The sequence below is a fragment of the Sus scrofa genome, chromosome 10 (assembly GCF_054392235.1).
Source record: "Sus scrofa isolate SSC_HxYL_T2T_F1_AM1 chromosome 10, Sscrofa_HxYL_maternal_Yorkshire_Landrace_v2.0, whole genome shotgun sequence".
Lineage (NCBI taxonomy): Eukaryota > Metazoa > Chordata > Mammalia > Artiodactyla > Suidae > Sus > Sus scrofa.
Genome location: NC_139392.1, coordinates 80,003,696 through 80,017,215, shown reverse-complemented (window position 1 = coordinate 80,017,215; position 13,520 = coordinate 80,003,696). Strand labels below are relative to the sequence as shown.

At 42.5% G+C, this 13,520-nt stretch overlaps 1 protein-coding gene and 2 long non-coding RNA genes across 6 annotated transcripts; 1 reads left to right on the top strand and 2 right to left on the bottom strand.

The window, feature by feature from the left end:
- Nucleotides 1-3,991: 3,991 nt before the first annotated feature.
- On the bottom strand, nt 3,992-8,020 carry SKIDA1 (SKI/DACH domain containing 1). 4 transcript variants are annotated; one of them, XM_021064948.2, is made up of 2 exons: nt 7,877-8,020; nt 3,992-6,985 (listed from the first exon to the last, which is right to left on the bottom strand). In XM_021064948.2, exon 2 carries the CDS (start codon nt 6,870-6,872, stop codon nt 4,149-4,151), a length of 2,724 nt encoding a protein of 907 aa, XP_020920607.1. In that variant the 5' UTR covers nt 6,873-6,985; nt 7,877-8,020; the 3' UTR covers nt 3,992-4,148. The 4 variants fall into 4 exon arrangements, with proteins under 4 accessions (XP_020920607.1, XP_020920606.1, XP_084836519.1 ...); XM_021064947.2 differs by having other exon boundaries at nt 3,992-6,982; XM_084980393.1 differs by lacking the exon at nt 7,877-8,020 and adding an exon at nt 7,081-7,220.
- Nucleotides 8,021-8,565: 545 nt separating this feature from the next.
- On the bottom strand, nt 8,566-12,971 carry LOC146399552 (uncharacterized). The gene is made up of 4 exons (XR_014818038.1): nt 12,840-12,971; nt 12,586-12,663; nt 10,494-10,586; nt 8,566-8,700 (listed from the first exon to the last, which is right to left on the bottom strand). It is a non-coding gene; the product is annotated as an uncharacterized LOC146399552 (long non-coding RNA).
- LOC102158457 (uncharacterized) lies at nt 11,430-13,191 on the top strand. Its single transcript, XR_001299330.3, has 2 exons — nt 11,430-11,506; nt 12,791-13,191. It is a non-coding gene; the product is annotated as an uncharacterized LOC102158457 (long non-coding RNA).
- The last annotated feature ends 329 nt before the right edge of the window (nt 13,192-13,520 follow it).

The following is a 13,520-nucleotide window of genomic DNA, read 5'->3' as shown; positions in this document are numbered from 1 at the left end:
TTCCCTCAACCCCTATTGTGAGGGCTTCATGCAAAACATCTCAGGCCTTTTAAAGTAGGAGCTTGTGAGGCCGCCACAGTTTGAAAAGGAGCGAGAGAGGAGCGGGGGCCTAGGGCATGGGCAAAGAATGATAGCTGGGCCCCCTTCCCCCTTTTTTTTTTTTTTCCCCCAGCAAAAGAGGGCCTGCCAAACAGGTAAAATGCAGCCTTCCCCCACCACCTCCTAGATCTGCCCTATGTCCCCACCCCCAGGCTAGTTTGCAAAATGCCCTCTGGCCTAGGGAGCGAACCCAAACCGAACTAGCATTAAAAATAGTGCTTCCGTCCAGGGAAGGGGAAAATCCTGGGGAAGGCCAGGGTGACCGGGAGGACTCCCTAAGGTGGACGCCCTGTTCCTCCTGGCCAATTTCCTGAGGTTAGTTGATTGCAGGGGGCGGGGGAGGAGGCTTTAAATACCCCCCCCCAGTTTGGCTCTGGGAACTCCCTTTTTCACATTCTTTTCTGCAGGAAGTTATTTTCAAGGTGAAGCAAAACTCACATTTTCTGTCTTTTGTAGATGCTAATGCTTTATTTATTTATTTTTAATGATTGATTTTTTTTTTAAACCATAGAGGATTTTTGTTTTCTTTGAAAGAAAAAAAATGCTTTTGAGGAATTAGTCTACATCTCTTCCTGCATGCAAACAAAACTATCAGCAGAAACTTCCAAATCTTGTGACTGGAACTTTGAGGAATTTCTAGACCATTGAAAGTCACCCAGACATGGATAAGATAAAAATCCACACACCAGCCCATCTAGTTTATGTTATTGCTGTTTAGTGGTGGCTCCTTGTTGTTGATTTTAAAATAAACAACCATTATTGAGATTACTCCACTGTAATCAAGTAAGCCAGTACAAAAGAATACCCACTTTAAAAAGTAAATAGTTGAAAAAGAGCAAGCTGCATTTTCTAAAAAGGCAGATAACCTGACTGTGGAAGACAGAGTACATACATCGCTTTAAAAAATAATTAACTCTTCATTTCACAGTCTTATCAAAAAACTACTTTTACAGGAGACGGAAAATAACTTGTTTTCTCAAAGAGAAAAGAGCCCTTTCCTGCATTTTTCTCATGTCAGTAAATGTTGAGCTTTAGACACAGGAATCAGTGACCCTGGAACCTTTTTAAAAAAAATTCTTATCACCTGAAAACATTTAAATGTAAAAATGCAATCAATGGAGGTAACTTTTTCTGTCAATAAGGCTTAGCTTTTTGAAGAAATGGGAGCTTTATAGCATCTTAGAAAATCTAGATATTGTCATTCATCATAAACCAACCCAAATGAAGAAAACTGTACTGAGAATACTGCAGATAGGGAAAACAGCTAAGGGGCTCCCAGAAATTGAAAGAATATCTTGTATTTACAAGTTACTGAACTATTTGGTTCCCCTTTCCTAACAGAAGCCCCAACTCAGGTTTTGCTGTGGTTGGCTGGAGTATAGTAGTACTATGGGGTGAAATTTGTGTTGACTATTTAATTTCTTTCCTTTTGATGGTATCACTCAGGAATGCCTCGGCCTCCATGCTGCTCATTCTCCAGTCCCTATAAACTGAAACTATTGATTCTCTGAGGGCTGGAGACCAAGTGTCAAAGCTGTAGGCCGATATTTTATGTCAGAAATTCCATAGGGTATATTTGTTTTAAATTGTGCTTATTCCATCTCACAGTCCTCCCACACCCAAGATCTGCAGGCTTCAAATATATTCTCAATTTATAATTTAGGCACAATAATTCCATAATCAACAAGAAAAATACTAGTCTAAATGTAGTAGTCATCATACTTTGAACTTTCTTGACTTAGCAGTAATTAAAGAGCAGAAATTACAGACTTCCAGTGTGTGTATGTCACACTTTTTACAGATTGATTTTGCAAGACAACTCACTGCACCCAAATTCTGTGTTGCCTTCCAAAGAGGAAAGAACTGACTGAGAAACCAATGGTTCAGCTTTCTGGGGCTTTAAATGTAACTAGTACTGGTCTTTGGAATTATGTACAAACATGAATTCAAGGATAAATCCCCCAATTTTTGCTTTGACCATATCTATCATCCCAATAAAAAAGGATCCAGTGAACCTACATCTGGCAACATTCAAGAAGGAGAGGAAGGGAGGCAGTTCAAAGCATCTGTTTACTCCATCCAAATGTTTTTGGATGCAGGTACTCTCAGCCTCTGTCCTTTACAATAAGAGTAAAACCACAGAGCATATACAGCAATTAGGGCTGAGGCCATCCACATTTATCTGAAACATTTATAGACAAAAGGAAATTTTCAAAGGGACTAGGAATTAAAAGGTTAAGAAAAAAAAAAAAAAAAAAAAAAAAAGACTGAATTTCCATGAGAAATAGTGACTTAAATTCACAGAGTAAACACTGCATTGATGTTTTGTTTTGTGATTTATGATCTATAGATGAAACTTCTTAGGTTTAAGATGGCAAAGATCTGAGAATATGCTTTGTCAGGCTAGGGGAGGTGGACCAAAAATTACTGGATTTAACTTTCAGCAAAACAGCAGTTGATTTCTGCTTCACTGTCTTTAAACTGAAACTTTCTGCACTTGATCTGTAACAAGTTTGTAAAGTTTTGTTGTTATTTAGGAAGAAATCCACCAGTGTTTTGCACAGAACCTGACTGGCCTCATCACATGGTATTACAACAAAACACTACACCAAATAAATGCATTTCTTTCAGGCAAAAACATTACACGTGAAAATGTCAACAAAACCATTCATTCCTGTTAACTGTTCTTCAGTCTGTAATAAGTAGAAATGTATGGAACCAGGAATTTTAAACAGTGTTTTTAATTGAAAATAAAGCTAAAGCATGCTTTTCAACAGTGCAAATTTCCATAATTTTGATTTACTGCTTCCATCATCACAACATAGTACACCAGCATGGCCCTTACCAAGGGCTAGACCCTAACCATTTGCATGTTGAACTACTTTGATTTTAAGTGCAAATATAGATAGTCACCTCTGATTGTCACTTGCAGTAGAAACTCTCCTGCTCTATACACAGGATGGTCTGAAAACAGAAGTTCAGAGAGATGCAGAGAAAGTAAAAGGTAATAAAAATCCAAGTGCCTGAGTTCTGGTACCAAAAAGCCCTGAAATAACTGTTATTTTTCATTCGGGGTATTCTTACAATTCTGACCCATTTTCCTTTTCTTGGTCATATTTACTGCTTTGTCACTATGAAGAGTCAGATCATAAAATATCCTGCCAGTAAGAGAAATATTTTAATTGTTTTGCAAGTTTGAGGAGTCTTGTTCAGACCACAAGGTAAGCAGGACAATAGTAAGAGTCACCTAATTTAAAACCTTTGAGTGAGAACACAAAAAGGACTTTTCCAATTGCAAGGAGTGGCTGTAAAGTAAAATCACACCCTTTATATATAAAAAAAAGACACTATCATATTTACTTTACTCAGTATATATGAGGCAGCTTTTACCAGCATTCAATCAAGACTCCCCAGTCTTTCCACTCAAAAAAAAAAGTAAAAAAAAATAAGTGCAACTATTCTTGGAGAGGAAATGGGGGGAGAAAAAGAAAAGGATACCCCACAAACAAGAGCTCCAGAAAAGAACACTTTGGGCTCACAGAAACTTCTTGCTGCCTCACTGTGTAACCATGTAACCTAACAAACTTTCACTGAATTAACAGTTACACTTTCAGGTCTGAAATCTAGTGCATAAACTTAATGGCTCATTGTAATATTTATTATTCAACCTTTTGACATTTATTTGTAGCAGTTGAATTGAGGTACCGGGTGCATTATTAGCATTGAAACAGTAAAATGTTCCAGCTCTACCGTAATAACTGAGTTTTACTTGAGTCTTTAGCCTGAAGTATAGTCTGTGGAATGTAAACCAACCCTTCTCCCACCCCGCCCCCACCCTACTCCAAAAAAAAAAAAAAAAAAAAAAAAAAAAAAAAAAAAAACAACCCCGCAATGGAAAAAAAAAAGTAATCCGATTTCTGTCTTCAAAATGCGATAAACCAGGACTCCAAAAGGGGTGTAACACATTAATGGACTTGTACAAACCATCCTGTGCAGTTTACAACAAAAGGAAGGTAATATGGTTCAAGAAAATATCTTCCAAAATGCTTTTATGAATTAAATTTCCTGAATTTGTGACTAGGTGGAAGAGGTATTGCAGAACCGCCCAGCTGCCATTTCCATATAGGATGGGCCTTGTGAGGAGGTTGGGAATCCTTAGTGGTGTTTAAGGAATACGCCGGCCACAAATCCCCATCCTTCCCAATAATGAGTGATGGTGGACAAGGAAAATTTGCCATGAAATTAAATGGCCTTTTCACTGTTGATGCTACATTGCTGGCTACCTTTTTTCGTCTGTTTATGACTGTAAAATCATCCAGTGTTCCTTCATGTGTCTCAGTTTTACCTGTAGGACGAGGACTTCTAGCTGATTTCAGATTTGGTTTGACTGGAGGTGTCTGAAGTACAGGTCGCTTTCCCAGTACTAGTGTCCGGTAATTTTTTCTTACCCTGGCACCAAATTTATATTCCCCATCCTCAGGTTTTGGAGAACCTAAAGTGCATGAAAGGCCCTGACTCTGAGCCAGTGGGTTTAAGGAAGGAGTTTCTTTTTCAGGGCATGCAAAACCTTCCTTGGCTGTGGTTAACAAGGCGTCCTCCTCTTTACTTTCAGTCACACTGTAAAACTCACCCTTTGTATCATTGCACTCACACTTTAGCTTATTTGTAATAAGGTCAGGTTCATATTCTTCATTAGCACTACTGTCTTCTACTTTGATTTTAATATTGTGCAGAAATGGCAATGTCTTGTCGCCTGTGTCAGTGCAGGGATTCTCGGCTTTAGTTGCTGCTGCTGCTGCTGCATCCACCTCGGGATCAGTGGGCGAAGAGGGCAAATCCGTAGCAAATTCAGTACAATGAGGGATTTTGGAATCTTTTTCTGAATTTGCTGCTGCTCCTGAAGAATCATTACTTAAGAACCTAGCAGCTATTGTGTTGTTATCTGCACAGTGTGTAGTAGGAGTTGCTTGTAGGCATTTCCTAGCCTCTCGGAGTATTCTTTGTTGTGGAAATGCATTGTTTGTCTTTGGGCTAGGTGAAGAGGCCCCCTCCGCCAGGCAGTTAATTGTCAGGTCAGTTCTCTTTACAGTACTGGAAATTTCAGAGTGTGGGAATGTAATTTCAGATACCCTATCGTTCCTTATCTCTGTGAAACAACTCCCCAGGCTGGCCGGGCAGTACACCGGAGACGCTTTGGGGGCCCAGCTCTGCAGATTCCACTCCTCCGGCGACTCCGCTTTGACACTACTCTTGAGGTCGGGAAGTCTGCCGGCATCCTCGAAAGCAGCGGGTTTGGTTGCAGCGGCGGCAGAGGCCAGATGGTACAAGAAGTTGGCCTGCGCTTGCACGCTGGGAGGCTTGCAGAAGCTGGTGCGCCTGAAACGGATGCTCTGCACTGACACTTGGCTGGAGCCGGAGCTGGAGTCCGACTCCGTGGACGAGTCCTCCTCCTCCGAGCTGACTTCACTGGAATCCGAGGCCCCACTGCCCCCCTCCTCCTCTTCCTCCTCCTCTTCCTCCTCCTCCTCCTCTCCCTCCTCCTCCTCTTCCTCCGAGGACACAGAGTTACTGGAGCTGGACAAACTGGAGCCAAAATCTGAGTCGTTGGCTGCATGGTCCGAGTAGGAGCTGGACTCGGAGTCGCTGCTGCAACTCTCGGGAAAGCTGCCCAGATGGGGCTGCGGCCGGTGGTGATGAGGGGGGTGGTGATTCTGCTGCGGCTGCTGGGCCCGGTGATGGTGGTGGTGGTGATGGTGGTGGTGGTGGTGGTGGTGGTGATGGTGGTGGGGAGGCGGGCAGAAGCTGTTAACCAGATGAAACCTCTCCAGGCAAGTGGCCCCGGCGGCCGCCGCCGCCGCCTTGGCTTTGTAGGACCTGGGCAGCAGCAGCAGGCGGCGGGCGCCGGCGTGGGGCGCGAGCAGGCAGTCCTTGGCGCCCCCGCGCTTGCGCTTGCACCGGTAGGTCAGGCTCACCGGGCCTCCGGAACCAGCCGATGCCTTGGGCTGGGGCCCAGCCGCCGAAGCCTGGTAGTAAGCGGCGGCGGCGGCGGCGGCGGCGGCAGCGGCGGCAGCGGCGGCGGCGGCGGCGGCGGCAGCGGCGGCCGGGTGCTTGCTGCACAGCAGGCTCCGAAAATAAGCAGGGTCCGAGTGGAAAGCGACGTAGTTTCCCTGGAGCGGGGCAGTTTCATAGTTTAGAGGGGGTTTGCAAGGCGAGCGCACGATTTCCGGGTAGTGCGAGCCCGGGTATTTGCTAAAAATCTGAGGTAGATGGGCGGCAGGGCGCGCGGCGGCGGCGCCCGGGCGCGGGGACTGCGCGCTGATTGGCAGGGGCCGCGCGGCTCCGCTCAGGCCCCGCCAAAGTTGGTGCTTGTCCTTCCAAAAACCCGGGCGGGGGCTGGCGGCGGCGGCGGCGCGCTCCGGCGGCGGCGCCTTTGTGGCTAGGGCCCGGCCGACCCTCCTGCGCTTGGTCTTGAGGACACGCTCGGTTTTGCAGGAGGTGTAGAGCGCTTCTACGTCTTCCCGGGAGATGAGCGTGCATTTGGCGGCGTGGAAGGCGATGCTGTTGATTGCCTTGAGTTTCCGCAACTCCTCCAGATCGCAGTGGTGCTTTTTCACTTTCAGATGATCCATGCGCTTGTGCACGGTCGTCCTCGGGATGTTTTTCAGCAGATCCGTGAAGACTTGGGAGAGGGCAAACATTTGCTTTCCTTTAATGATGAGGTAGCCGAGCCTCACGCCATCCACCTCTTCAAAACCTGACTTCAGGTCTCCCATCTCGGGCACTAAGCGATCCCCACCATTTGCAGTAAATATATACGTGACGCATACATACACATGTATGTATGGTAATCCTCCACCAGATGCTGCGTGTGTCTCAAGGCATCCTGCTAATAAAATAACAAAGACTGTTATTCCCGGCGAAGGGAGTGCCAAACTCTTGGCGAAATTATTGGGGAAAAAAAAAACATGAAATTACACTGACTTGATTCTTGCTTTTTTTTTGGTTTTCGTTTTTTTAAAAAAGAGGGAAAAAACCATCCGGTTTCTGATCTGCCAGTGTGTTGGTCTAAGTCCCCGATGCAGATCAGTACCTGGGCCCCTCTATTCCTTCCTTCTCCATTGGAGCACTATGATAATGGAATGTGAAGGGAGAAAGAGAAAAGAAATGCAGCTGCTATTCCCGCCGCTGCTTTAGCTACAAATAAAATGACAGAGTGAAGTGAGCTCGTCCGGAGACACCTTCATCAATTAATTCCCCTAAAGCCAGCGCTGATTGGACACTCCTGACAGGTGATGCAATAAAAATTGATATTCCACCCCTTCCCCCCAAAATCTCCCACTAATTAGCATACCCTTATACTGCCACCTCCCCTCCCAAAGTAAATAATACAGTCGGTATATAAATCTTTCCATTAAACTATCGAAGCTCAGAAACAGCCTGACTCACAGACTTCATCAGAAGCAGTGTGTGTACGCTTTAAAAAAAAAAAAAAAAAAAAAAAAAAAAAAAACCTGTATATTCGCCTTTAAAGGAATATTGCCTATTTTTTGCTTTATTTGCATTTTACCGCTATAGCTATTATCATCTCAAAGAAAAGCATTTTTAAGACATTATCAAGCCTAAATAGATACACCCCTCCCCCTTTTCCTTTGGAAAATGAAGCTTAAGCGTAAACGTGCAGAATAGCTTGGTATTTCCCTTTTGGGAGTGGGGAAGGAGCCTGACTGGGAACTCCAAAGTTAAATCCGCGCGGTGAACCACCCCAGTACAGACTTACGTTTTGAATTTCTCTCGATTTTCCTTTTTTTTCCACCCCTGAAATGCCTTTTTACACAGAAACAAAGTTATTTGACCAAGGAAGCAGTTCAAGGCTCCAGCTCCGAAACACTGTAACAATTCAACTGGATTTTGGTGCTCTGCTGGGGGGTGGGCTGGGGAGGAGGTAGTTTCACGTCAGACCCATAACAAAGCATAGATAAGCCAGAAATGTGTACACTTTTCACAATTAACCAGGCTGGATCGGAGGCGGGATCTTCCTAGAGTCCCCAGCAGAGCCTTTGCCAGGGTCCTGTTCACCACAGGTCAGAATTCCATGGAAGGGACTGCTTCTGTAGCAAAGAAAAGAAAATGTAAACCGCCCAAGGTGCTTCCAGAGGTTTTACGTAATAAAGATGAAAAGAAAGTGCTGATGTACGATGCAGACTATTTCAGTGGTCTAGGATGCTTTTGGTTGGTAGTTTAAATGAATCTTCCACAACTCCCATTTTTTCCATGAAAGCCAAGCATCTGCTTTAAAAAAAAAAATCACTTTGGATGAATACCAATATTGTTTAACCTCTTCTTAGTCAAATTAAGGCATATTTTGGTGTCATTTTCAAGGATATCCAAAATATTGCCAAATGAGAGCAAAGGTCTTCCCAGTCGCATTACCACGATCCCAAGGCGGTTTGTTGGCTGCTTTGCAAAATTCGGCAAAATCTTCTTAACTGCTCGGTGTTTGCAACTACAGCACAAATACAACCCAGGCATTTATATATTTCCTTGCTCTTCCAAAAATAGAGACATCCGTGTGGTTAAAAGAATAAACGGATATTTCTGACCCTGCAAGAAAAAAATTGTACAGTAATTTCTTCCTTCACATTCAAAAGTTCCAGCTTCCCCTGCTCTGGCTAGCATAAGCAGGTATGGCGAGAGAGAGAGAGAGAGAGAGAGAGAGAGAGAGAGAGAGAGAGAGAGAGAGAGATTAAAAACCGAGGAATCAGACATACAAAAAGGTAGTTTGCATGAAATCTCAGCCATAGTTCCCTACCCCCACCCTCGTCTTCCATGTAATTTCCCAGGAATTTTGAAGAGAATTGGGAATTTCAAGAAGTGCATCCGGAAATTAAGGAAGTCTATTTAAGAGCGTCTGTAACTCAGAGGTTGGGATTTGAAAAGTCAGCCCTGGACTACTGTTGCACTCCGCACAGATGTAATCGCCGCTCTTCAACTTAATCAATGTGTGTACAAACCGCGATGTCTAGTTCTTGCCTTTGAAATCTAAGGCTAGCATTTCCATCCAAGAAATCAGAGCTACAGCAAATTACATTTTTGTCCCTTGAATGAGAGAAGGATCATTGAATGGATCTCGTGATATTTCAGGCTTTAAACGTAACCGAGAGGCAGCAATGAACAATGCCTCGTCACAGCTAATACCATCCACCGAGTTGGCTTTCTTTTGCATCTGGATCTATCACACCGCGTTTTTCTCTTTCACTTTCACAGGAGGCAAAATGCAAAAGGTTTTGGCAGAATGCAAAGTTTCCAGGAAAAGCAGATGCTGGTGTTTGCTTTTTAAAGTAGAATGACCAGTGTCTTTCTATTGCCAATGACAATAATGTTTTAAAATTCCTCCTGATGCACTTTTATGCTGCCAGCCCTCTTCCTCCCACCCCACCCCATAGTCGTCCAATTCCCCTCCCCCAGCTTTAAGATTTCCACCAAACAGCCAAGAAATAGTAAACTCAGAAAACAGCTTTGAGAAGATATTACAAAAGGTTGGCTAGAACGTCTCTTTTTCCCCCCCCCCCTTTGGGCCAGGTAGTTCTAGTTGTTCTTGATTCCTATTTAGAATTACACACACACACACACACACACACACACACACACACACACTCCTATTCCTCCTGCACAAGACAACATTATTTAGTAGCTATTTCAAAAATCACCTTTTCCTCTCCTTCCTCCCCTTCCACCTTTAAAATACCGGCAATATGGGTGATTCTTAAAACTAGTAGAATATTAAGATTTAAAAAAAAAACAACTAAAGTTATAATCTGTTGGATCAAATAGAGAAAAATAAAGGCCAAGAGATTTGAGAACTGGGTCTGTGTATACAATTTATACGAGTATCTTTGTATGTGCACTCAGATACCTTCACACTTATACATTTTTAATACTCCTATTAAACATCTTTCTTCTTGTCTAATACATTCTTTTGTTCCTTTAACTTCCCTATCGTTGCATGTGTGTGTGTGTGTGTGTGTGTTAAGGTGTGAGCGCGCGCGTGCGTGAGTGTGCTGCACGCTAACACACACACACACACACACACACACCCCCAGAATGTGACAGACAGCTTTCTTGTAGCCATCAGCACACGTTGCATATCCGGGGTCTTCTCCAGGCACATTGGGGGTCGATCCCGATAAAAAGATCTAGCAGAGGCCCCTGAGCGCTCACACATGAAAGGCAGGGGACTTTAAGATGGATTTGCATGCACACAGGGGATTTCGATCAATAGCTACCAACATTTATGGCTTAGATTATTAATGTGAAAGCTGGCCAAAAGAATGGGGATGAAAAATTAAAGGTGTCTGTTATCAATTATGCTTAAAGTTATGCAATAATTTACTTACTTTGCCTGGATGTGCAGATCCAGATGTATAAAGTACAATTCTTCAAAAGCCAGGGGGTTTCTTTGATAAATATGTTGACCATGTCAGCCGCCTCTACAATCAAAGATGAACCCAATTCAGATGATGGACTGTATTCAAATTCTTTTTTAAGAAGAGATATATCAACTTCTATGTTTCTCGAATGCATATACGTAGGTGGGTGGATATGCCCAAATTAACATTTATGTGTATATCTATCTCTGAGGGTCCAGGGAGTTACTTACTGAGAATTTAGGAATATATAGGATATGCACTGAGTTTGTTAATTAAATGTGATTATTTACTCAGTGAGGAATGTGTAATCTACACGCCTTCATAAAAAGTATTTTAGCTTTGAAAACAAAGCTGCTTGCTAAAGGAAAATGCTCTGTGGCAAACAGAGATAGAAATACATTAATGTCCACTTACTTCTGCATTTATTGTAAAAAATCAGCACTTTCAGTTTTTAAAGTGATGGGCTATGAAGATATGAACATATTTGTCTTTACTTATCCTATATGAATGTGCTAAATTTATCTTCAAATGTTCTACTTTGATTTATTTTCACTGTATTTTATGTTTAAATACCACTGCAATTCAGTCTGACCTCTTTCCTCTGGAGCGAAGTAATGCACACGGCATTTACAGTCTTTTAAATGGTTAGCTGGGAAATGCAATAGCAATTTGCAGAAGTAGTTTACTAATGGGGAAAGTTCTTTTGAAAACCTGAAGGAAAACCTAAGAGTACTTTTGCATTTCTACACTACAACTGTCATATAATTAAAGTATTGAAGAGCATTAAAATAATCCTTTCCCTTCCCAGCCTTCACCCATACATGCATAATTTAAATGAGGATCACCCCCCTGCCCCCCAAACCCCACCACCCTCACCTAACTCTTCACCATATACATTTGTTTCAGTGATTGCTGGCACATTTTGTTCAAAGTGAATTCAGACAGAAGAGACTAAGGAGCATCACAAAGGCCTCAACAATGTAAGTATACTGGTTAGAATGAAAGAAGTCTCCTTGTACTGTTAGCCAAAAGTAACTATAATACTTAGGACATAACAAAGTCTCAAATAATAATAATTTAAATTCTTATACTGCTGAGTTAATTGAGGATATAGGACAATAAAATCTTGTGTGAGAGCGACAGTTCCTTACCTAAATTTATGTAATATCATGTTCTCTGTTTTGGGGGGGGGAAGGGAAAATGAGAATGGAGGAGGAGGAAAGAGCTAAATTAAGGAACAACTTAAATTATAACTTAGTACATGTTCCTTAATTTTTTCTTTTTTGTCTCATCCAAACAAATCAGGGCAAGTCTCCAAAAGGGCCCATCCTTCTGTTCTTAGGCATTTAAAAATCCCGTTTTTAACAGAAATTTGGGACACAGAATATATGCCATGTTGTCTACTGACCCATAATCAAAATGCAGTGACCTTCTACCCTTTTTTTGCCCCCTGACCCATCTTCAATTCAATGCAGCCTTTATAAATTTGCAAATCCTTGGAGGTAAAGGGGTTTTTGTGAGGCTTTGTTCTGAAAAAGCCCTAAGAGTGTGCTTTCTAAATTAGACAAAGGTAAAGCAACAAACCCTAGTGGACAAGATTTTATACAGGTGAGCAATAGGCAACTCTTCAGATAATACATATTGCAAGCTAAAAAGCAGTTATAAACATGGGAGACAAGAAGGTTATAGATGGCATCAAATTAGGTGTGGTACAAATCACTTTCATGATGTAAGAAATGGTTAGGCCACAATCTTCCCTGCTTTCCTCATCTCAAGGGCTGTGGGGGACCCTAGTGACCAAGGAAGGAATGGGGGGGAGGGTAGTAAAGAGAGAGGGGAGGGAGGGAGGAAGGAAAAGAAAGAAAGGAGCAAGACCTGATCTGAATCTACAGGCACATTCCCTTATCTTTCCTGCTATCAACCAGTTTAAAGGACACCATAATTATGATGGTGATAAAACAATGCCTGCTTATGTGTGCTGAATAAACAAAGAATGTTTACAGCTCAAGAATCTTTTAATTCCAATTAAACGTTATCAAAGAAAAGCCACTTTTCTTACTGCAGCCGCCTTTCCCCCAATTATCTTGTTTTGTTGCAATATTTTCCTCTGAGACATCAGGGCCTCTCACAATTGATCCTGAATGTAGGAAAAAAAAAAAAAAATCTGAGAAAGTAGAGTTCAACGTTGGTATATTAAATACTACACAAATCTCAAGATCCGCAATTTATTTGGGTTACCCCAATTTTTCTTTATTTCCCACCAGGATAAAATGTGTAGAAACTGAAGTGATGACACTAAGTGCTGAGGCCTACCTACAGGCTGCTGGAGCCACAGTGAAATTCTGAGCACCCATGAGGGGAGAAGGGAGAGATAAGACATGTGGGGCCTGCTGGTCTCTGGAAGGGGAATCCTCTGGTTCTGTTCCCTGGCTTTAGCCCAAATCCTTCTAGGAGCACTGGAGCCAATCACCGCCTTCCACGGCTGCAGCTACTGGGCGCACACAAAAAAGCGGGAGATCAAAAAACCCCAAGTTCACATTTATGGATACACAAGGATCATTTCATATTCATGACTTCAACAAATCACATCATAATCAGATTTTAACAAGGTTTGGGCAGTGATGCCCACCAGCCTGGGCACTAAACATTGACACATATCACAGGCTAACCAGAAGAGTCACTTTTTTTATTATGGAATCATAGAGTGAAAATTGTCTTTCAACTTTGAAAAGCTCCTTTTTCCCTTCTGAGGCCAGTTTTTACACAAGTACATTTCAAGTAAGCACCTCTCTTTAAGTCATTCCCGCAACGTTATAATTCAAATTTCTCTTTGCTTCCTTTCTCAGTGCCAGTAGTGTTTTGAAAAACACATGGCACAGCAAACATCATGGAAAACCCACTCGTTCCATTAAATGTCCATACAACTGCCTTTTTACTCCTCTAAGCAGCGCATTGCTAAGCAGAAACTTAAAACAAAACAAAACAAAACAAAAA